Source organism: Gastrolobium bilobum, unplaced genomic scaffold, assembly GCF_033153095.1.
Source record: "Gastrolobium bilobum isolate Gb01-03AN ecotype WA unplaced genomic scaffold, APGP_CSIRO_Gbil_v1 utg8709, whole genome shotgun sequence".
Classification (NCBI taxonomy): domain Eukaryota; kingdom Viridiplantae; phylum Streptophyta; class Magnoliopsida; order Fabales; family Fabaceae; genus Gastrolobium; species Gastrolobium bilobum.
Genome location: NW_026898247.1, coordinates 1 through 25721, shown reverse-complemented (window position 1 = coordinate 25721; position 25721 = coordinate 1). Strand labels below are relative to the sequence as shown.

At 36.0% G+C, this 25721-nt stretch overlaps 2 protein-coding genes across 2 annotated transcripts; one reads left to right on the top strand and one right to left on the bottom strand.

Moving 5' to 3' along the window:
* The first annotated feature begins 8898 nt into the window (after positions 1-8898).
* On the top strand, positions 8899-12187 carry LOC133314213 (L10-interacting MYB domain-containing protein-like). Its single transcript, XM_061515656.1, has 7 exons — positions 8899-9231; positions 9465-9598; positions 10064-10394; positions 10479-10626; positions 11464-11804; positions 11874-12024; positions 12126-12187. Exons 1-7 carry the CDS (start codon positions 8899-8901, stop codon positions 12185-12187), a joined length of 1500 nt encoding a protein of 499 aa, XP_061371640.1.
* A 6855-nt stretch (positions 12188-19042) lies between these two features.
* Positions 19043-19924, bottom strand: LOC133314211 (probable E3 ubiquitin-protein ligase RHY1A). Its single transcript, XM_061515655.1, has one exon. It carries the CDS (start codon positions 19922-19924, stop codon positions 19043-19045), a length of 882 nt encoding a protein of 293 aa, XP_061371639.1.
* Positions 19925-25721: the final 5797 nt, after the last annotated feature.

The window sequence follows — 25721 nt, the reverse complement described above, 5'->3', positions numbered from 1 at the left end:
ATCATGTATATATTTAAACACCATCATAGTGATATTACATATATGATATTGACAAATAATCTGAAGTCAAATGAGTTTATTTACAAGATACCTAACACAACATTGACATTCAGTCTTTGGACAAAAATATCAACTTGTAAGTGGTACTCTCAATGCAGTAATCAAACATTAACAATAAGTCCTGTCAAACCATAGCCTTCCTTTGGGCCGACTATGACTCACATGGTGAAGCCTTAATAATTGTCAAATACTTATTACCATAGGTATGTCCATTACTTGGCCAAATAATAACCTTCCTTTGGGCCGATTGTTAGCCGCATAAGCAACAAACACACATATGATCATAGAGCATATATTATTTGGCCAAACAACTACTTTCCTTTGGGCCGATAATTATTCGCAGAAATAATATATACTTATATGATCAACCTATTTGAAATCAAATTAACCTTTATAAATCTGGCCACTTTGGCAGCTAACAAATCTATCATATTTAATTTCAAATAGAAATCTTTAGGGTCAATATACCCATTTAAAAATAAAATAACAAAAATAAAGAAAATTATTCTTTATCAATCCTCAATGTACATACATACATACATACATATTATATCATTATACCAATAACAATAAGTACCTTTTTCGTTATAAGGCTTAAAAATGATGCACAATCGATGCACAGGTAAGCCTTTTCAAATAAAAGCTTGAAAATGATGCACAATACCAAAAAAAAAAAATTTAAATTTGGCTTTTGAAAAAGAATATCAAATCTAAGAAGACCACAGAATCAAAGAACTTAAACATTTGATATCTTTCAAACTATAAGTCCAAAATTTTCTAAGAGAATTCATTGTTCATTCAAATTCTCAATTCAAACAACAAACGCTCATCAATTATAAAGCCAAAAAATTTCAAACAATACATCTTTATGCATATTCAAAAGTTTAAATAATATTTACAAAAAAAAAAGTTTAAATAATAAATCCTTATTAAACTGCGAATCCTAGATTTTCAAAAGATTGTAACTTTTGTTCCAAAACCAAAAAATTACCGTCAAGGAACAAAAATACCACTACATAGCTAATACAAAATACATGACCACTACATAGCTAATACAAAATACATGAGATGTACCCCCGTTAAAAAACAATAAACTTTATGCCAAAAGACAATAAAGCAAAACTTTTCATGATTCACCATATATAAAAATCACAAAACTTAATTCCCTCATGATTCAATATGATGATAGCTCTGATGCCAATTGTTGGAATAATAATTCCTCTTAACCTTTTAGTGATAACCATCACCAACAAACCAAGATCCATCATACCAAATCATAAAGGAATATTAACAGAAAGATGGAGGCATACCTGTCTCCATAGCAGCAGAATAACTTCGATCTTCGCCTTTGGGGTATGTGATCTTTCTTATCAAATAACCCTACTCCTTATTCTTTAGTGTGTTGTCTCTTTCTTGATGGGGAAGATAAGCTAGGATTGTTATTTTGACATATTGGAGACCATAACCCTTTATAGTGTTTTCTTTATTGTTTGGCTAGTAAGCTCCAATTATACCTAGTTAGTCCAACATTGATATCCAACCATTTGTCTCACACTTACTTAGGAATCTATTTAGGCATCTTTATTTGATCACTTTAATTTACCCAATATATATATTAAATAGTACAATATAATTATTAATACAATATATAGCCCACAAACACATTAGGAAATATAATTTTCTAACAGAATTAACCTAAGTTCAATATGGAGTCATTGTAAGTAATGTCTCAAGCAAAGGATAAGAATCAAGGACAATATGTTGTGCTCAGCAGCTATGTGATGAGAATTATTTAGCATAACAACTCTGGAAATAATGTGTAAAATTTATATTTTCAATGGCTGAAGAGGATTAATAATAAATGGGAAGATTCACCAATGATAAGTTATAGTTGTTTTGTCTTTGTGGCCCCACAATGTGTGAGATAAGCACACTCATATGATATGTTAGGTGTGAGATCTGATATGCAGGAAAGTGAGATTCTCTATAACGAGGGTCTAAAAATCTCATCTCAATGATGCATGTTGTAACACCCTACATAATTAGATAGCATAGAGAATATCACATTACTTCTTAAATCATATCTCAAATGAAAGAATAGGAATATAAGATTTTAAAACAACGGCTATAGAAAAAGACATATGTCATAATACCTTTAAAGTTTAATTATACAATAGACATGAAGCCCAGTTCACTAGTACATCTAGATTAGACTAGATTACATCATCAGCAAATGTAGAAACATCTAAACTATATGGGACCCATAAGTAAGTGTATTTATTAAGTCCCACTTAGTCCGCTCTGTTTATAAAATTTTCTATTCTGTTTGGGTAGAAAATAGCATCCACTCCTTCTTCACCAAGCATCTGTATGATCTTCATAAAAGTAGATTATTATTCCCTACCTTTTCACCCATCAAAGCATAGACTAGGCATGTTGTAAGAACCCACATCGTTAATTAAGGAAGTTAATTAATTAATTATGAGAAATTAGGAAATAATTTCATAACTGACCCTAGTAATTATTATAAGGTTTTAATAATTATGATAAGTAATTAATGATACTGAAAGTCACTTTTCTGACGAAAAGTGCAGATACCGGTTCTGCTACTCGGTATAAATGTGTACCGGTGAAGTACACCAAAAAATTATGAGAAGTGTGTATATGTCACTAGAATAATATATAGGATTAGTATGTCAAGTTTCAAGCTAAAATAATGAGAACTGGTGCCAGAACTGATACTGGCTATGGAAAAGAGCGTATCAGAAAGGTGCTGCGAAAAATAAAATAAAAATATGATAAATCTTGTAAAATTAAGTAGGTTCAGAATCCTAAGTTTGGGATTAAAATGCTAAGCGTAGCATTTAGCGCTAATACAGTGCGATTAAGACTTAAGTGACTATATATACCTAGTGGCACATGATCCTAGGTCTATTTTGTGCCTCCATCGTTGAAATTTCTGAAGCCTTCTGACCAGCCACCTTGTCACTCTCTTCCTTCTTCATTTTCTCACCAAAGACACCACCTTTGATCATTGTTCCTTCTCTTGATTAACATATCTTGGTGTGAGCTACCTTGTGTGAGTAAGAGGACCTTGTTTCTGAGTTTGTGCCACTGTTGGGAAGAGTTTGAGGGCTGAGTTTCTTTGTGTGAGTGTTGAGAGCCTTTTCCTTGGTTGTGGGAGCTTCAAGGTGTGGTCTTTGAAGAGAAAGGTTCTTGCTTGGGTGTCATTTTCGTGCACCCTTGAAGTCAGTACCTTGGAGCTGACTTGTGAGCTCCAAGAGCACCTTTGGTTTGCTGTTTTGAGCCTTGGGTAAGTTCACCTAACTTGATCATGAGTTTTCTTGGTTTAAAGGTTGAGTCTTGGCAAGTTAATGAGTTAAACAAGTAACCAACCTGTATATGAACTTAAAAGGGATTAAAAATGCATGTTTAAGCCTCTGGAATCGTGAAAAGAACCACCTTTGGATTGATATCTCACGAAATACAGAACTACATTCTGTCGTGAAATAATCTGGACATGGATATCCGGATATTGCTAAACAGATATCCGGATATTGATATCCGGATATGCCCCCGACATATAGCTGGATATTCTGGGTTTTCGAGGAACAGTAACGGTACTGTTCATACAGAATTGAGTTATGGGTTTGTGGACCCTAGATTGTGGAAGTTGAACTTCTGTAATAACTTATTTAAGTCAGAATCAAGTGATTAAGGGCTTGTGGCTTTGTGAAAAGCCTTAAGACATGAAACGTAAGGAAAGGTGTTGTCTTTATGTCGTATAATTGTTAAGTATGGTTATTGATATGATGATTGGTCCAAAGCAGATTGTGATTCTGTTGTGTTTGGACTTTGAGCTTGTGTGGACTCTTGGCTTGGATAGCTAGCTTGCAAGGTAAGCTTTCGTGTCCTCGGCTTAGCCATTGTTTGTTCCACCATGTCCCATGGAGGGATGGTTTATATGCATGATGTGTTTTCATGTACTGTTTTGTTGAAATGCTATGGAGCTGTTAAGTGCAAAATGCTTATGATATGTATGTGGTGTTTCGCCTGCCAGGAAGCCATGGGGTGGTCCTGGGGGCGGGTATAGCATGGGCTGGTACTGTGTGGGTAATAGACGTATTCCTTCACTTCTCTGATCAGTAGAATAGTTATAACACACATGACATGATTATCTGCTGCATTGCACTGATTTTAGAACTGATATTGAATTACTGCTTTTGGAACTTATATTGCACATGTAAGTGAGCTTGGGGTGGAAGATCCTTGAGGACCCCTTGTCTTACTGAGATTTCTGTTTAGAGATCTCACCCCACGTTTGGGGCACCATTTCAGGTTCAGGTAATGCGGGGGTTGAGACCTCTAGCGGCAGGAGGCCGGAGCTTAGCTGATTGCATGCTATTATGATGATTTTGCTGGATGCTGACATTGCTTTATCTTTACTGTCATGTTATTTGATTTGAGACTGCTGTTGGGCATTGTTGCCTTATTTGGTGAGCATGGGGCTTGTCCATGCCACACTGCTTATGTTTGTTTACTTTGATTGGCTTTGTATTAACTATCAGGATATTCTCCGGACTACGTGTTGTAGATCCGTGAGTAGATACACATTTTATATATGAGGTATTTCAGTTAGCTGTTGTTTTGCAATTTACATACAGGCAATGTTTTGGAAATGAATTAAGTATTTCAACTTGGTAAGGATAATGACGTCATAATTGAACAGAAAAAGATATTTTGCAAAAAAATTTATTAAGCGTGGCTTAATACGATGACATGTTAACAACCGGGTTAACACGAGGTGTTACACATGCTTTCTTTCTGGAAATGTTAGCATAAACATAAATACACGTGAGATAAATCTCAATATTATTGGAATTTTCAAACTATAGTTAGTCCAGCTTCAACCGCTTTAATTAAAAATATCATTCTCTCAAAACATGTTTACAATAAGAAAACAATAGCAGGAACAATAAACTCAGAAAAGAACGTGTAATGTTTAACTGAAACTACTAAGCCCAAACATCTCTGGTTTCTGCATGTGAAAAGTTCTAATTGCAGAGCTCAAGCCAAGTAAGGTGTCTCTTACTATATTTTCATCTGAATCCAAACGTTTGTTGGTCAGTTCACATCAGAATCATTCTGTTAAAGATTACATATTCCATTAATATTCATCTGACACCAAAGGAATACCAATTAATTAGTCCATAGTCTTGCTTCAACATCATTCAATATGAGCATATCCATCAAATCCACAACCAAAGTTTAGAAGACAAAGGCAATGGTAGAAGATAAAACCAAAGATAAAAGATAAATCAAAAGAGTAAAAGAGATTCATAAGAAAATGGTTCGCCAGAGTAACAACACATTCATAACTTTTAAAGAAATAACTTTCAAAATACTAACTTTAAATATAGAAATAGATGAAGAAGATTGAAACTAGGAGAATGAGGTTCTCTCCCAATATTACTGTTAGAGATATATAAAACCATTAGTGTAGCCTCACCTAACAACTTAAGTTTTTGGGTTGAATTTATTCTTTACAATTACCTTTCAATTTCTTTCACCTTCCCTTTTTTTTCTTTCCTTTCTTTCTCTCTCGTTTTCCTTCTCTCTCTTTCTTACTCTCTTAAACTAGTATATATATATATATATATATATATATATATATATATATATAGGGTTTTATAAGAGTTATGTTGTAGGAAAAATAATTGTGTAATGTTATAGAGATTCGTTTTGCGTGCAGTAGTTTTTTTCTTTTTCTTTTTTGCTTCAAAAAGTGTGAGTTCCACAAAATGTTGTGTGTAGGAAACTTTCTTGTGTCATGTTAAATGATAAATACAAATCCCATATATATAATGTACCGGCGACTAACTAGTTTTTTTTGGGTACATAACTAGCTTATTTAAACACTGTTAATACATTTACCAAAAAAAAAAAAAAACACTGTTAATACAACAACTTTCATTTGTTTGATTTAAGGGTTTTGCGATAGTCCTGTTACAGATAGGGGTGTTCGCGGTCTGGATTGGATCGGTTTTGGAAGCAAAAATCATCCGATCCAATCCCTTCGGTTTGATCATATAATCATCCATTCGGTTTTGATTTTTTTCAAATCCGATCCGATCCAATCCAATTTTTTTCGGTTTGGATTGGATCGATTTTCGGTTTTTTGAAAATCCTAAAATTTATTTCATAATTATTTTGCAAATAATATCTTTTGTATATATTGGCTTTGTAATTTTTTTTTTTGAAATACAAAAGCATTAGTAAACTATAATATAATTTTTTTAATTTTGGCAATGAGATATGAAGCTCTACAAAGATAAAATTTTGTTGATGAGATATAACTAGATTTTTTCTTGGGTTTAGTTGATAGGTTAATGGGTCTTGGGTGTAGAAATTTTTAAGCTAGGATTAAGAAAATACCCAAGTAGGTAGAGGGAAATTAATATATTGGATCGGTTTGGATTGGATCGGTTTTCATCAACCCATCCAAAAACCGATCTAATCCAATTAAAATTTGCGGTTTTTAATCAGTTTTCGTTTTTTCGGTTTTCGGCTTATTCAGTTATCGATTTTTCGGTTCGGTCACCGCGGTTTGAATCGGTTTGGATAGGTTGATGAACACCCCTAGTTACAGACCCCGTTCCTACAGACATATGCATATTTTTTTATTAAGTTGTTTTTTTAAATATATATATATATATATATATATATTGGTGGACCTCACTAATATTGTGTCTGTGACATGATGCAACAAATATCCTGTTATATGATACTTCTATTACCCTTGATTTAATTGAAGGGAAACAATTTGTCGATATAACTTATGTTCTTTTAATAATTTATAATTATGTATTAAGGGTAATATACAATTATAATATTAAAGTTATATTTTTTTCTCTATTTTCATACGCTATTTGCTAACATGAACATAATGTTAATATTATAACTATGTATTACTTTTAATACATAATTATAAATGACTAAAAGCACATAAGTTACTTCTTTTAAAAAAAATAAACTTTTAACCCTTTAATTGCTTATAAAAAAAAGACGGTCATACCAAAACTCCAATAGTAAGTCAGAATCTCCTTTAGATTTATTACCCGAATTGAAAGTCCTAATTGTATATTTATTTAATCATTACTTTTGAATATTTAGTACCTTGCTGAGTATTTATTAGTTGTTTATTATAAGGTGAGTTTAAATATCTATTATAGTACTGAATAAATATGCAACAACTCATCAAAATTCTTTGTATCTAGTTAAAAAAATATAAGCTATCATTAAATGTTGGCATATTTTATGTATAAAAGAACAGAAAAATCAAAATCGAAATGTAACGTAATTTGTTTGAGTTGCATGTATAAAGAGACTGAGAGGGAGGCAAAAAGTTGAAAGAGTGAGGAAGAAAGAAAAAGAATGAAGGTTTCAATTGCAATTGCGTTGTACCTATAACCAAACAGAAAGGGAGCAGTGCTATGCTAGGGTTCTACTCCTTATTCCGGATTAGGGAAACTCAAGATTCTCACGGTGATAGTGCTAACCACTGACACCAAACCAATCACCATCATCTCCCTATTCACTAGTCACTACACAGACCCACTGGTAAAAGTTCTCAACTTTTTTTTATCTTTTTTGTTTTTTAAAGTGCAAATTTCAAGCTAGTTTATTTCTTTTTCTCAATTTGGCTTACTGGGTCTATGTCATTTTAGATTTCAAATTTTGCACTTTTGCATTGTGTAATGATTAAAGATGGATGCTTTTTTTTTTTTTTTGGTTACATTGAAAATTCTGAGAATTTTGGTTCTATCAAGTGCAAGTGATTCCTCTGAATAAAAACAAAATCGAAACTGGTTTGATTGATTATGTTTTAGATACCCAAATGAATTTTAGATTTAGTGATTAGCTTCAGAAGCAAACATGTTACGCCCATTTTAAACACATCATTTTTTGCAGTTCTGACATGGCTATGACTCAGCGTGACGCAGCAGAGTTACATCCACCTTAAAATTTGAAAAAAAAATAAAAATAAATAAATAAAGAGATTGGATCAGTTTTAAACTTTGAAACCAATTTTTAATGATAAAAGAAAATAAGGTAGCGATACTTTTGTCACGTACGAATTTCATTTCCTAAAACTTTTTCATTTCATTTTGGCATATGATATATACATATATATGTTATCAATTAGGAATTTTTTCTTAAATTTTCAATGGATAATATATTTCTGAACATTTTTTCTCCGACCGAAACAATAAAGGAATGGGTCCCACAATACAGGAAAGAGAAAAAGGTGAGCCCCGTACTTTTATTGTTTCAGCATGAGAATTATTTTTTCTTGAGAGATATATTACCGATTTTCAATTATACATATGCCTTTTCTGTGTCCTACAATTTTTAGATTTTGGTGTGTCCCTGTGTCCTCTCTGGGTCAATGTTTGTGCTTCCTAGGTTGTTATGAATTTGCATCATGTCAATTTTTATTTTATTTTTTATTTGTAATGTTCAGAAATATTTAAGTTAATGATATATTATTTGTTGATTGATGATATATGCTATCGTTTTCCCAACTAGATGGTATCCTCATTAATAAGTATTAAAACAAAATGATTTTTTTCTCTGTTTAAAATTGATCTTATTACTATGATGAGCATCTCACTGGATAAAATAAGTTACCAGTATCCCAATTCAAAATCTTCATTATATTTTTTGCCCTGCTATGATTTTTTCTAGAAGCAGCAGTCACTAACATAGATTTCATATATGGTATATGCATTTCCTTATTCACTCCTAACATACAACATTTGTGTTTTCTAAGGAGTAATGGGTAGCCAAACTGCTACAATGAATGATCGATCGAGGACATATTGGAGTCCATTAATGGACCGCTATTTTATTGATCTTATGTTAGAGCAATTGGACAGAGGAAATAGAGTTGGCCACACTTTTAACAAGCAAGCATGGACAGACATGCAGACCATGTTCAATGCAAAATTTGGATCTCAATGTGACAAAGATGTTTTGAAAACTCGTTATGCAAATTTATGGAAGCAATTCAACGATGTAAAGAACATTCTTTCTCACTATGAGTTTTCTTGGGATGATGATTGTCAAATGGTGGTGGCTGATGAATGTGTTTGGAATGCTTACATTGAGGTTCGCTGTATGGCTGCATTATTGCATATGTATTTAGGATTTAATATTTCTGATATTGCTGCGGACAAATTTTTTTACCACACTCACGTAAAAATGAGTGGATAAAATTTGTGAGATCCATTTATTTTTACGTGAGTGTGACAGAATTTTTTTTTTTTAGTTGAAGCAGAAATATTTTGCCTATGTATTTATTTCATCAAAATGTGTATCTTATAATTGTGAATAACATGCAGGCTCACCCCGAAGCACGATGCTATCGAACCAAATCAGTGCTGAATTTTGATGATTTGTGTGAGATATTTGGCTACACAACTGCTGATGGAAGATATAGTTTATCAAGCCATGACACAAGCTTTGATAATGAAGGGCAGGGATTGAATTTTGGTGAGTATTACTTTCATTAGCTGCTTTCATACTATAATAGTGGGAAGCTTATGTATGCATATAATAAACTTTGTAGTTGAAAATAAATTAGAATCAGACAATCTGTAATCTTCCTCAAAATAGTAGTTCAAAAAATGTTTGCAAAGTACATGAATGTCATCCCTCCCTTTTATTCTGAATGTAATGCATTTGATACAAACTTCATAAATGTTCATATGCTTACTGTTTTTGAGAACTGAAAGGCTGAAAGCTCTTAATATAAATGCAGCATATTAGAAAATATTGTTTTTCGTATAGAGCCCTTCCTTATAAAATGAAATAATTGCCTCCATATAGTGCAGTGATGTTGTTTTTCTGGTGGTTAATGAAACTTTGCAAGAAAATTATTTTCCCAATAATACTAGAAGGTATCATTAAATATATATTATGTATTTGTAGGTAATGGAAGGGGAAGCCTTGTTCGATCATGTAATGAGCGTCCAAGGACAGAATGGACTGCTGCCATGGACCAATATTTCATAGAGCTTTTGCTTGACCAGTTGGACCGAGGCAATACAGTGAATAATGAATTCAATAGAAAGGCTTGGACAGAAATGCTAGCCATGTTTAATGCTAAGTTTGGCCCTCAACATACTAAACGGATTTTAAGGCATCGATTCAGGAAACTTATGAAATATTACTTTGTTATAACAAAGATTCTAAAAACACCAGGCTTTTCATGGGATACACAACAACAAATGCTTGCAGCTGATGATGATGTATGGGATGCTTATGTCAAGGTATTTGTGATCTTGAAGAGACTGTGTGTATATGCTCGTATCCATGTTTCTTGTGGCTGACTGACTTAAATTATCTTCTTGTAGCAACATCCACATGCACGATGGTATAGATTGAAGACTTTTCCAAACTATCAAGATTTGGAATTAATATTCAGAAATTTGTCTGATCTTGAATTCAGTGATTTGTATCCGGAGAAATACTACGGAGATGTAGCATCAGTAATAAAGGCTGGTCAGTATACTGCAACTAACAGCTTTCTGCTATCTACTTCAAGTTATTATGTTATTGTCATGCATGATTTTGAGAAAATTAACAACTTGTCTATAATGGTCACGGCAACACCAATGGAAAATTAACAAGTATACTTTGTCTGTGGCTGTAGTTGAATACAGAAACATCAAAGAAATGGTACTTTTAAATTAGTTGTGCATGTTTTTTTTATCTTCTGTAATCCTCACTTTAAATGTTCACCGGATCTTTTGCTGCATGAAAAGAAAGTGAAGGCATTTGATACGTAAGAATTATAAATTCCCTACTCCCAATTATATCAAATATCTAGGCATAAGATATCTGGTTATGAAATATATGGAAATCCAACATGCCCTTTTTTCAATTGTCATAAGGGGTCTTGAATTTCCATATATCTTAGACTTAATTAGGTTTCCAAGAAGATACTTGGAATTTAGGAGGCGTCGAATAATTAAGAGGACTGTCTAATATTGCCAAGTACTTGGAAGACTATATATATGATATGATATCTGGGTGTTATATCCCCATGCTAGTTATGCGTGTTATTAATACAGGGATTTAAAATATTACACATAACTTGTACTCCGGTATCATACAAGTTCCCAAGTACTTGGGAAATTAGAATGTCCACATACAGAACATGTCCTTAAGATTTCCATACAACAAACACATGAAGTAACAAAATGTAAGGAAGTTCTTACCAGCACTTCTTTAAAGGATGATGATTAATTTTTGTAAGTCGTATGACATGTTACACAGTTCATATTTGAGGCCATAAGATCTTTGGAGAACTGAGAATTTACCTCATCTTATCTGAAGGTGACAGAGAAGGAAACCGTAACCCAAGTGTTACTGATCGTACTAGAACATATTGGACACCTCCAATGGATCGTTGCCTCATTGACTTGTTATTAGAGCAGGTGAAAAATGGAAATAAACTTGGTCAGACATTCATTAGCAGGGCTTGGAATGATATACTTAACTCTTTCAATAAACAATTTAAGTCTCAATATGACAAAGATGTTCTGAAGAGTCGCTACAAAAATTTGAGGAAACAGTTCTATGATGTATTCAATATTCTTCAGCACAGTGGATTTTCCTGGGATGACATAACGGAAATGGTTGTTGCAGCGGATCATGTTTGGGATGCTTATATAAAGGTAACCTGTTTTGCACATTAATTTATCAAGTGTCTGGTTGTTCTGTGGTTAACATACAATTTTGTACAGGCACACCCTGAAGCGGGATCAATCAAAGTTAAGACCTTGCCTGGCTATCGCAAATTGTGTGTTATATTTGACAAGGAAAGTCCTGATAAAATATGCTTCAGTCTATCACATAATGCAAACTCTGGTGTTGAATCACCAAAGTTGCAAACAGGTATGTTTCCCACATTAATTACCAATATATGAAAGTATCTTGGACAACATGGGCTGGTAGATTGGTTAACATAATTGTATTAATTTGTTGCCCCTTTTAAGGTTCAATACTTTTAAAATGTGAAGGTATTTATGGGAACCAAGTCTTTTTCAGAGAAACTTAGATTGTATTAATTATGTATTAATAAGGATATTTACAATTCAAAGGTGAACGGAGTGTTGATCTTTTATGAGAAAAACAAACATCAGAAACAATATTGTGCAACAACTTATTTTTATTCTGACTAATGAACTTGTTTTTAAATACAAAACTGAGCTCATGCGGTTGCTACTAACCAGCTGATTTTGTTGGTCCACAAAATCAGCAACAAACTAACAAAGCAATAACAGTAAAATGCAGTAAACAAACTCCTAAACAAAAGACTAATCAATTTAAAAAACAACTAATTAACTCCTAAAAAATAGGACATCAACAGTAGCCTTGAAACACCAACATTCTCCTCCTGGATCAAGTGCTGCACACTCCTAGCTTCTCCCTGTGAAATTCAAATCGACTAACATGAAATGACTTGGTGAATATATCTGCAATTTGGTTTTCTGAACTGCAGTACATTAGCTTCACTTCTCCAGCCTTCTGCACTTCTCTCAAAAAATAATACTTGATCTTAAAATGCTTTGTTCTTCCATGAAATACTGGATTCTGTGAAATAGCTAGAGCAACTTGATTATCCACAAATACTTCTATGCCTTCTTTTTGCTCCAAATGCAGGTCATCCATCAGCTTCTTCAACCATAATGCTTGGTTTACAGCTGCAGTAGCTGCAATGAACTCAGCTTCTGCAGTTGATTGGGCCACTATTTCCTGCTTCATTGAACACCAAGAAAAACAAGCTGACCCAAATGTAAAACAATAACCCGAAGTACTTTTCATATCATCCACTGATCCAGCCCAGTCACTGTCAGAATACCCTTGCAACTTAAACTTCTGAATTCTGCAGAATTTGATTCCATATGAAAGAGTACCTTTCAAGTACCTTAACACCCTTTTTGCAGCTACCATATGCAGTTCACTTGGACAATTAAGAAACCTAGACAAGACACTTACGGTAAACATAATGTCTGGCCTAGTTGCAGTGAGATACATAAGGCAGCCAATTAAACTCCTATAAACTCTTTCATCTGCAGATTCCGATTCATCTTTTTCTTTTGAAACTTTTCCTTTTGACCCATTGGAGTACTTACACTCTTGCACTCCTCCATGTTGAAGATAAGAAAATACCTGCTGCCATTTAGTGAAGGATTCACGTGAGGACCACAAAGATCTGTATGAATTAGTTGTAGCTTCTTTGTAGCTCTCCAGGTGGATTCTTTGAAAGGAAGTCTTGTCTGTTTGCCCAAAAAACAAGCTTTGCACCTTGTGATCTGCTCCTCCAGGATTGGTAACCCAGTTTCCATTTCATTCTTCTGCATGAATAGTAAGCCTTTGTAATGAAAATGCCCCAACCTTTTGTGCCATATTTCTGAATCACTAGCCTGACACTTGAATGCCGCTTGCTCCTTCTCAAGGGGATTTAGAGAAAAACTCTTCTGTTGCATCTTTATTCTGAACAGCTCCTGACCATTTGAGTCAAAGATCAAACACTTCCCTTCTTCAAATATCACTTTAAATCCCTTTTCTACCAACTGCCCCACACTCAGCAAATTCTGATCAATATCAGGCACGTACATCACACCAGAAACCAGCTTAGTTCCAGCATAGCTCTCTATTGCTACAGTCCCTTTACCTTTCACTTCTAGATACTCTCCATTTCCAATTCTCACTCTTGACTGCAATGACTTGTCAAGGTCTCTAAATAGCTTTTCATCACTTGTCATGTGGTTTGTGCAACCACTATCAACAAGCCAACTATCACATGGAGCACTAGAGGAGAAACAAGAGGCAACAAATAATTGATCTGCCTCATGCTGGTCTGCAACATGTGCCTCACCTTGCTGCTGATCTCCCATTTCTTTGCAGATCCTTTCAATGTGTCCAAGCCTATGACACTTTCTGCACTTCACATCTGGCCTCTTCCAACATCTGAAGTGTGGGTGATTCTGCTTTCCACAATGCTTACATGAGGAATGCCCGCCCCAATTGTTCTTAGAGTTGATTGCATTGTTCTCTCCTGCAGCAGCTTCTGAACCACTACTGTCATCTCCTTTCTTCCATCTTACATTATGCTGTTCTTTAGCCTGCAAAGCTCCTTCTGTACTTCCTTCAAGCCTCATTAACCTTCTCTGCTCTTGTGCTTGCAGAGCACTTAGCAATTCTGCCAACTTGATTTGAGACAAATCCTTGGTATTCTCCAAAGATGCAATGGTTGCTTCAAACCTTTCGGGCAAGGAGACAAGAACCTTTTGCACTAGCCTATTATCAGAGAGGTCAGTGCCTAGAGCTCTTGCTTGATTTGCAATATTTACCAACTTATCAGAATACTCCTTAATTGTTTCAGACTCCTTCATCTGCAATCTCTCAAATTGTGTGATTAGATTCAGCCCCTTCATGCTTCTAATCCTCTCATCTCCTTTATACTCATCTTTGAGGAAGTCCCAAATAGCTTGAGCTGATTCACAAGCCATAATTCTGCTGAAAATGGCAGGTGAGACAGCAGCATATAAACAAGACTTTGCCTTTGCTTTTCTTGTTACCCTCTCCTTATGAAACTTGATCTGATTGATGGTTGGATTATCAGGAAGGGGAGCAACTTCATAATCTTGTTCTACAGCTTCCCAAAAATCGCAACCCTCTAGATAGGCTTGCATTCTCACTGCCCATGCTTGATAATTTTCTCCATCGAATATTGGTGGAGCCATTGCTGAAAAACCACTCGATCCTCCCTCCATTAATTTCTCAAGTCACTCACAGCCCCTTAAGATCAAGAAGGCTCTGATACCAATGTTGATCTTTTATGAGAAAAACAAACATTAGAAACAATATTGTGCAACAGCTTATTTTTATTCTGACTAATGAACTTGTTTTTAAATACAAAACTGAGTTCATGCGGTTGCTACTAACCAGCTGATTTTGTTGGTCCACAAAATCAGCAACAAACTAACAAAGCAATAACAGTAAAATGCAGTAAACAAACTCCTAAACAAAAGACTAATCAATTTAAAAAACAACTAATTAACTCCTAAAAAATAGGACATCAACAGCAGCCTTGAAACACCAATATATGAAGGTTGGTAGATTGGTTAACATAATTGTATTAATTTGTTGCCCCTTTTAAGGTTCAATACTTTTAAAATGTGAAGGTATTTATGGGAACCAAGTCTTTTTCAGAGAAACTTAGATTGTATTAATTATGTATTAATAAGGATATTTACAATTCAAAGGTGAACGGAGGAATTGCAATGTTCCCAGTGTTTATGAAGCTGCTTCTACAATAGAGTGGACAGAGTCATTGGAATGCTATTTTGTTGACCTTATGGTTGAGCAAGTAAATAGAGGGAATAAGACTAGAAATTCATTCAATGAGGAAGCTTGGACTCACATGATCGAAGCATTTAGCTCTAAATTTGGGCTCCAATGTGACAAGCAGTTACTAGAAGATCAATATTTCTGCTTGATGAAACGGCATGACAACATGAGCATTCTTTTCAGTCATAATGGATATGCATGCGATGAAAACCTGCAAATCATGCTTGCTCAGAATAGTGTTTGGGATTCATACATTAAGGTTTTTCTTCTGCTCCATTGTCCTTTATTTGACATCCTTTTCTTGCAGTTGCCTCATATGTCCTTCAGTTAATTCTCAACTTAAGCCACCTCTCTCTTCCCCATTTCCGATATGTGGAAATGGAACTTTCGTTTTAAGTTACTCTTTCTCACAATTTTATTGATTGGAACTCATTGCTAAATGATATTTGCAGGACCACCCTGAAGCAATCTTGTATAAAAACAGGTCTTTGGTTCGTTACAATGCTTTGTGCAAGATTTTCGCGCAGCCTCAGTGTATGGAAGCAGAAGATATTACCTCTGAAATGGATATGGATGGAACATATGCAAATTTTCTTGTGCTTAGCAATGCTGAAATAACAGACCATGGTACTAAAGGGTTAAGGGAAATGGATATGGATGGAACATGTGGAAATTTGGTTGTGACTGGAAATATGGGAATATTAGACCAAGATAAAAGAGCACCAAATGAAATGGATATGAATGGAACATCCAGAAATTCTTTTGTGATTGACAACACTGAAATATCACAACGTAATGAAAAAAGGCCAAGAGGAATGATGATACCTTTAGACTCGGAATCTTCCAAAAAAACATCCAGAAAGAACCTGAGAATGCAGGAAGCTTTGTCTGAGAAGGAAGGAGCTGTCAAAACATTGATGAATAAGAAAGATGAAAACAGCATTAAATCATTTGAAAATGCTTTAAGTACACTTCTAGCCATGCCAGACATGGATGAGGAGCTGATAATGGATGCTTGTGATCTGTTGGAAGATGAGAAGAAGGCAAAGACGTTTTTAGCCTTGGATGTCTCTTTGCGAAAGAAGTGGTTGCTGAGAAAACTTCGTCCATAATAGCTGCATGAATATATATACATATACTATTTTATGCTTTTTGAACTATACTCAAAAGTGTATAGGTTTTCCTTTTTATAGTGTTTGGCAAAAGTCTATTGTCTAAAAACAAAAGCCTTTTTATAAAGCACAATATGTGTCTAAATGACACAAAATGTGTCATGTAACATGATACTTACATTTCTTTGGAATGTTTTAAGCCTATAATTTCTACTACTTACAAGTAGAATTCTTATAAGAAGTAGCATTGATATATATTTTTCTGCAGTGCAACTTAAAATTGTTTTAAAGGAGAGTTTTGTCGTCCCTGTTGTCGTGTCTGTCTCGATTTTGTGATGCAACTTAAAGCTGCTTTACAGGAGAGTTTTGTCATCATTGTGGTGCTGGCCAGCTCGAATCTAGATTAGTCAGCGCCCCAATGACAATTGGGTATTGAATGGTTTATTAAAAAAAATGCTACTTTATAAGAGTGCAATGAATTTTTTTCCCTTATCCCAATATTTAGTGTATTTAGTGTTTTGGATTGGTATCTAACATAGCCAAAATCATGTTAAAGAGGCATAAGTGCCCTGATTGCTGGGATATCTTGTTTGGGAAACAAATGTAAACATAATTCTAGAACTCAAACTGAGGTTTTAAAAGAAGTAACAAATAATTGCTTTCTTAAAAGAAAAAAAAATCACATTAAGCATGTCAAATCAATTTTGTAAACTTTAATCCAAGCACACTATATAATCAAGAAGAAATAGCCTCTAAATTTGTTAGTGCCTAGCTAGTTTTATAACTCGATACTAGAAGTGGGTGCCCATGCAAAAATAAATAAATAAATAAACAAAACATACAGGTCAAAGAATGCAGTTGCTGAAACTTGAAAGTAAAGATTAAGAACCCCAGTTATTTGACCATCTGGGTCAATTCCTTCCAAAAAAACCCTAAAAAAGGTGATTGGGAACATATTTCACAATGTGGTGTGCTCTACGACTCCACCTTTTAATTTTTTTTTTAATTTTTGTATTGAAAAAAAATCCCTTACAAAGAATTCAAATTGAATTGCGCGGCATAATATTCCAAGTGTCATATCATATCCCTCCTGCGAGATGCAATCTATTGGCCCATATCCTTTAAGAAAAATTTCTTTCATCTTGTTCGGTCCTAAAAAGACCGTATTGCTATACCGTATGGTATGCGCTCAGAGATACTGTATAAACTGATGTATACTTGGCTTATAGCCGATGTCCCAATCACTGCGCACAAGCAATAGGCTTATAGCCAAGACGTGGGTGTGTGCACAGTGTTGGCAGTATTAGTAAATAGGTTAAAAGTCTATACCTGGGGTCTTTAACCTCTTATTTATAAGGGTTACCTCTTGAGCTTGTGTAGATCTCCCAGTTGTAGTAGGATTTAACTTCCTTTCTGTTGGGATAGAGACTCTATCCTTAGCTGCCTTACTGTTTTATATTGTTAGGATAATTGAAGAATTATCCTTTAAGGGATCCTTGGGTAGGTGGTTAGGATATGGAAATATTCCATAACACATCTTTTAATAAAACATCTGTATCCTCACATTCAATCACCTCACGTATTAAATTATTAAAATTCTTAATTAATACATTATTATAATTATTAATGATAATAATTCTAGAAGTTAACCATTATCGATTTAACTTACATTTGTATTAATATATAGTAAATAATTACTATTATTAATTATTAATTGTATAAATCAATTCATGAAAAATTGTGTAAATCAATTATAATCAATTAATTATTTTACACAAAATTTCCTTAAATAGATTTCCATAAAATATCCATTATAGACAATATCTCTAGATAGCTGGCTACATTAGCAATAAGAAAATCAATTTCTTTAGCAGTGGGAAATTTCAAAATTTTCATAAAATATGTTCCACTTTTTATAATATTTATTTTCCTCTTGATTTTTTAGCGCCAAAAGCAACATCTCTTTCTTAACCTTGTATACAAATATATCATGTTCGTGATATGTCATCTTTTGTGTCAACATCGATCTGTATAAAATGATGAAACACCAGTCGATCGTTACATACAACAGAAGGCTTTTTAGATTCAAGATTGAAGATTTTGCATAAGCTTATAACTCTTCCAAATGCAATACAAGAAAAAGAAGAAGAAAGAAAGCAAATCTTGATTAAAACTAATTAAAAGGATATTACAAAGAAAGATGCAAATACTGCATTTTGACAATAGAAAAACCAAGATTTTTTACAAGAACCACAACCTCTAAAGCCAATTAAAAGGAAACCATACAAATCCATGGGACAGAGCAATACTCTCCAAGAAATCCCAAAGAAAAGTAACTGAACTAGAACAAAACAAAAAATTAAGAGACAAGCTAGCCACAACCTCTGAAACTAAGTACAAGAATGCAATGCAAAAAAACAGCGTACGTTATGTTTACTTAATCATTAATTCATAGACAAGACACTACATCTACATAAAGGACATGTATTGCGAATCGTGAGCCACTTAGTGATGCAATCCCGATGAAACAAGTGTGAGCAAGGCAAGCCAATTGCTCTTGACCCAATCTCCCCGAGACAAATAGAACAATCTTCTGTGATGGAAGAGGACTCTGCTTCAATCGTGACTTCTTCAAGATTTTGAAAAGATTCTTGTGTTGTGGACTGATCCACCCTTGAAACTCCACCATCCAAGTCTACAGAACCACCAAAGACATAACCCCTTTGATCTGTTATTACATTGTTCTGCATGTTGTGGTTGTAAACCAAGTCCAGCGAATCCAAGTGGTAAACAGAATATCTACCGTTGTTTAGCATGCTGAGGTTGTAACCCAATTCCAGACGAGATCGGATATTGCTGTTTTGCATGTTTTGGTTGTAACCCAATTCAGCACGAGATCGGATATTGCTTCTTTGCATAGTGTGGTTGTAACCTAACTCACCACGAGATCGTCTATTGCTGCTTTGCATGTTTTGGTTGTAAAACAACTCAGCACGAGATCGGATATTGTTTCTTTGCATGTTGTGGTTGTAACCCAACTCACGACGAGATCGTCTATTGCTTCTTTGCATGTTTTGGTTGTAAAACAACTCAGCACGAGATCGGATATTGCTTCTTTGCATGTTTTGGTTGTAACCCAAGTCACGACGAGATCGTCTATTGCTTCTTTGAATGTTTTGGTTGTAACCCAATTCCGCACGAGATCGTCTATTGCTTCTTTGTATGGTGTGGTTGAATGAATCTAAGACCAAAACGCCGCCGTCCATAAGCATCCCCTCACGTTGAGCATTCAAAACCAGAGTCTCTATTGAGAAAGAAGCATCCATTCTTGGCAAACAGATGTACACACACACACAGAGAGAGAGAGAGAGGGAGAGAGATATGTAGAGAGAAAGATAAAGTTTACTTCTGAGGAGATGAAGTGGTAATCCTAATTTATAGAATTTGAACCTCACTTGTTATTCTGCGTTGATTAGCTGGATTTATTAAATCTAAGATTGAAATTTGATTTTGATTTGATTTTCGTCATAACGTTATTCTTCTGTTTTTTTATTACCGTTTCAATTATTACCGCTTTTAGGTTTCTTTATTGAAAATTAAATGTTTATAAAAAGGAATCCTACTTTGCATTTATATTACATGCGCTTACTGTATTTATTCTTCATGAAAAATATAGCACATGGATCAAGTTAATTTAAAAAAGGCAAAGACGTTTTTAGCCTTGGATGTCTCTTTGCGAAAAAAGTGGTTGCTGAGAAAGCTTCGTCCATAATAGCTGCCACGAATATAAATATATATATATATATAAAGTTTGCCCATGGACTATTTTATGCTTTTTGAACTATACTGAATTTTTCAGTGTCTAGGTTTTCCTTTTTATAGTGTCTGGCAAAAGCCTATTGTCTAAAAACAAAGAACAGTGAACTGTTATAAAGCACAATATGTGTCTACATAACACAAGATGTGTCATGTAATGTTACTTACATTTCCTTTGAATGTTTTAAGCCTATAATTTCAGTTACTTACAGATAGAATTCTTATAGGACATATATTGCATTGATATATATTTTTCTATAGTGCAACTTAAAACTGTTTTAAAGGAGAGTTTTGCCGTCCCTGTTATCCTGGCTCTCTCGATTTTATGATGCAACTTAAAGCTGCTTTATGTTGGAAATCGACAACACACAAATCGAAAATGGAAAAGAAAAAGAGAGAGAAAGAGAGAATAGACACAACGATTTACCCTGGTTCACCCAATTTAGGCTACGTCCAGCTTGTCTGTACTATATTCACATCACCGCCACTCGTTACTAGTCACTCAGTTTACAAGGAAAATATAAATAGGATTAGAAAACCCTAACAACAGCTATTCATGGGCCCAAGCCCAAACTGCTAAGAAAATTACAATAAAATAGAGGCCCACAACAGTACCTAGCCTCTACGGGCCATGGGGCGCTTCCTCCCGGACCCCCGCCCGCTCACCTGGGAGCGGGATCCCAGTTGTCTTTCTCTTGACCCCGACAACTAGGGCCATCATCAACAAGCGAAGTATGAGCCATACCCAACATTCTCCCACTTGGTGAATGCTTCGCATGTTTCTTCAATCCCAATGCAGCTGTACACCATTCAAACTTCTCTGAAGTCACTGCTTTGGTCAGAAAATCAACATTGTTGACCTTTGTGTCAACCTTTTCCAGCAATACAACCTTGTCTTCAATCTTCTCTCTGATGAAGTGATACTGTTTTCCGATATGCTTGGTCCTCGCATGGAAACCTGGGTTCTTAGCCAAGAAAATGGCGCTTTGACTGTCACACCCAACGATCATTTCTCCTTATGCAAAGCCAAGCTCTTTGCACAACCTCCGTGACCAAATAGCCTCCTTAACAGCATGTGTCAAGGCAATGTACTCAGCCTCTGTAGAAGATAAAGCAATAGTGCTCTACCTCTTACTCGTCCAACTGATAGCTCCGCCAAATGAAAAAACAACATATCCACTTGTAGACCTTCTACTATCAATATCACCTCCCCAATCAGTATCCACAAAGCATCTCAGCTCTAATAATGTCTGTCCCCTTGAGCCCTTCACGCCTTCATAGCATAACCCAAGTTCAGACGTACCACGAAGATAACGGAACACACGCTTCACAGCCGTCCAATGCTCCTTTCCTGGCTTGGACATATACCTGCTCAATACTCCCACTGCTTGAGCAATATCAAGTCGAGCACAAATCATGGCATACATCAGACTCCCAACTGCACTAGCATAAGGAACTGACGCCATCTCCTCTTTTTCTTCTTCAGTCTTGGGACACTGGTCAACCGATAACTTAGAACCAGTAGACATGGGAGTCAACACAGGCTTGCAGTTAGTCATCTTGAATTTCTTCAGAACATCCTCTATATACTTCCGCTGACTTAACCATAATCTTCCTTTGTCACGCTCCCTCTTAATCTGCATATCCAAGATCACATTTGCAGCGCCTAGATCTTTCATTTCAAACTGCTTTGCTACAGTCCTTTAACAGTGCTGATCATCTTCAAACTGTTTCCAACGAGTAACATGTCGTCAACATACAAAGTTAAAATAACAAAATCACCTTCTAACCATTTCACATAAACACAGTGATAAACATCACAGCGGTCAAAGCCAAGCTTCACCACATAAGTATCGAACTTCATGTACCACATCCTCGAGGACTGCTTCAGACCATACAGAGATTTATTCAACTTGCAGACTAGCTCCCCTTTGCCTCTTGCAATGAACCCCTCTAGTTTCTTCATGAAAATAACCTCCTCCAAATCACCATGAAGGAAAGTCGTCTTCACATCCAGCTGCTCCACCTCTAGGTCATATGCAGCTGCTACAGACAAAACCAGTCTTATGGAATTTAACTTTGCAACAGGTGAAAATAGCTCACCATAATCAACCCCTTCTGTCTGTGAATATCCTTTTGCAACCAATCGAGCCTTGTAGCGCTCAATCTCCCCATTGGCACCAACTTTCTTCTTGAACACCCACTTGCAACCAATTACTTTTCGGTCTGCAGGTAGATTCACTAAACTCCAAGTTTGATTTTCATCAGAGACTTCATCTCTTCTTTCATAACTTCCTCCCACTGTTTGCCATCCTCCGAGCTCCTAGCTTGTTTTACAGTGCTCGGATCATCACCTGTAATACTAAATTCAGGAACATCATCACTGGCACACAGGATATAATTTTCAGGTATATACCTCTCAGATAGTCTTTTTTCCCTCGTGGATCTCCTCAGCACTGGTGCTTCAAACTCAGTCTCGGTTTCAGAAAATTCATCCTCTACCTCGTTATATTCAGCAGCTTCAGAATTCAAATTTCCCAATTCAACCTGTGAGTTTACTGTATCCTCTTTCAAACCCACATCCAACTCGACTGTCTGTGACTTTTCAGGAGCTTTAGGAAAAATTTGATTCAACTTAGATTCCCTGAATACAACATCTCTTCTGTAAGTTACACTTCTAGTATCCGGATTCCACAACTTATAACCTTTGACGCCATCCTTGTACCCAACAAAGATACACTTTTCAGTTTTACTGTCAAACTTGCTTCTTTTCTCCTTGGGTATGTGCTTATATGTTTCGCAGCCAAACACTCTGACATGAGATATGTCTGGCCTTTTTTCAAACAGTGCTTCATACAAAGTCTTCTCCTTCAAGGCCGATGTAGGAGATATGTTCTTCAGATAACAAGCAGTAGCCACTGCCTCTGCCCAAAACTCAGCTGCCAAGCCTGCACCGCTTAGCACACTTCGTGCTTTCTCCATGAGAGATCGATTCAATCTCTCTGCTACCCCATTCTGTTGAGGTGAGTAGGGCGTAGTCTTCTGCCTTGCAATTCCATTGCTCAAACAAAACTGATCAAATTTTATGGAACATAACTCCTCTCCATTGTCAGTTCTTAGCACCTTGATTTTTTGATCAAACTGATTTTCCACCAAACCCTTAAACTCGCGAAACTTATCGAACACTTCATCCTTGCTGCGCAAGAAATATAACCACACATGACTTGAAAAATCATCAGTAAAAGAAACATAATACCTTGATTTTCCATGTGATGCTACAGGTGTAGGGCCAAACACGTCGCTATATATAAGGTCCAGAATCCCCTCAGCTCTTCCTCCTATGGAATCAAAAGATACCCGATTTTGCTTCCCTTGCAGGCAGTGCTCGCAAAATCCAAACCCCATAGAGCAGCTCAGAATTCCATCCACTAACTTCTTTGATGTCAGAGTATCCAGACCTTTTCATCCAATATGCCCCAGCCTCCTATGCCATAACATAGAAGTGTCCTCCTCCGCCTGTTCTGAAACATACCTTTCACCATTGAATACTGTGCTGCCCAGCAGTTTCCACAATTTACCATGACGCTTTCCTCTTGCAATAACCAAAGCTCCTCAAGTTAGCTTGCAAGAATACTTGTCACTGCTAAAATTAATACCAGCATCTGCCATACTACAAATGGAGATTAGATTTCTGGTAACCCTCGGAATATGCATCACACCTGGCAGATTCTTGACTGTCTTGTCACTAATTTTCAGCTTTAACTTCCCACGTCCAACAATAGCATGAGTCGTGTCATCTCTCATTCTAACTATACCGCCAGAATATGATTCATAGGTGCAGAACCACTCCCTATGAGGTGTCATATGAAACGATGCTCCAGTGTCAATAATCCAGTCATTACAGTCACTATGATTGTCAAACGCCACGTACAGGTCCCCTATACTATCATCATCATCTTTCTTTGTACCCGAAGCAGAAGGTTATGAATCATCCTGCTTCTCAGGACCTACGCTTTTACTTCTGCAATTCCTTCTCAGATGTCCAACCTGTCTACACCTCCAGCACCTCATTTCGGATTTATCAGATTTATCACGGGACTTTGACCGTCCCCTCGATCTCCCTCTGTAACCAGACTTCAATTTGTCACCAGTCCTCCCTAGCAACCAGAGCCTCATTGCAGGTACCTTCAGAACCTACCCTTCTCATCTCCTCAGACAATAAGGCAGCAATAACCGTCTTGAACGATAGTTTATTAACACCAGTAACAATCGACACAATGATGTGCTCCCAAGAGTTGGGTAGTGAACATATTAAGGTTCAAGCTTTATCTTCCTCATCCAGGTTGATGTCTATAGATGAAAGTTGTGCACAAATAGTATTAAATTCATTTAAATGTGCAGAGAAAGAATCACCTTCGCTCATCCGCCGATTGTACAGCCTCCTTCGCAGGAACAACTTGTTCACGAGTGATTTGCTCTGATAGAGACCTCCCAGCTTCGTCCACAGATCCTTCGCGGTCTTCTCAGAAGTTACGTTCACCAGAAGTTATCTGCCAGGCATAACCAGAGCAAGCTTCGTGCTTTTCGATCGTCTCTGGTCCACGCCTTCAACTCCTTCGACTCGCCTTCACCTCGACAGGTTTCAATGGTTCTGATGGCTTCTCATCTTCGATCACGTGCCACATGTCCCTGTCAACGAGCAAAGCCTCTATCTTCAGCTTCCATAACTCAAACCATTTTCCTCCGAACTTTTCAACCTCAATTCGTGATTGGCCAGTCGACATCCTCTCCAGATCAATTTCGCAGTTTTCTCTATGCACAGAAAAAACCCAAATCGCGAAACCTCAATCTGTCACAGGAACCCTGGTCGCAGAACCAAAGCTCTTGATACCAAATGTTGGAAATCGACAACACACAAATCTAAAATGAAAAAGAAAGAGAGAGAATAGACACAGCGATTTACCCTGGTTCACCCAACTTAGGCTATATCCAGCTTGTTTGTACTATTTTCACCTCACCGCCACTCGTTACTAGTCACTCGGTTTATAAAGAAAATATAAATAGGATTAGAAAACCCTAACAGCAGCTATTCATGGGCCCAAGCCCAAACTGCTAAGAAAATTACAATAAAACAGAGGCCCACAACAGTACCTAGCCTCTACGAGCCGGGGGACGCTGCCCCCCGGACCCCTGCCAGCTCACCTGGGAGCAGGACCCCAGTTTTCTTTCTGCTTACCCCAACAACTAAGGCCATCATCAACATGCGAAGTATGAGCCATACCCAACACTTTATAGGGAGAGTTTTGT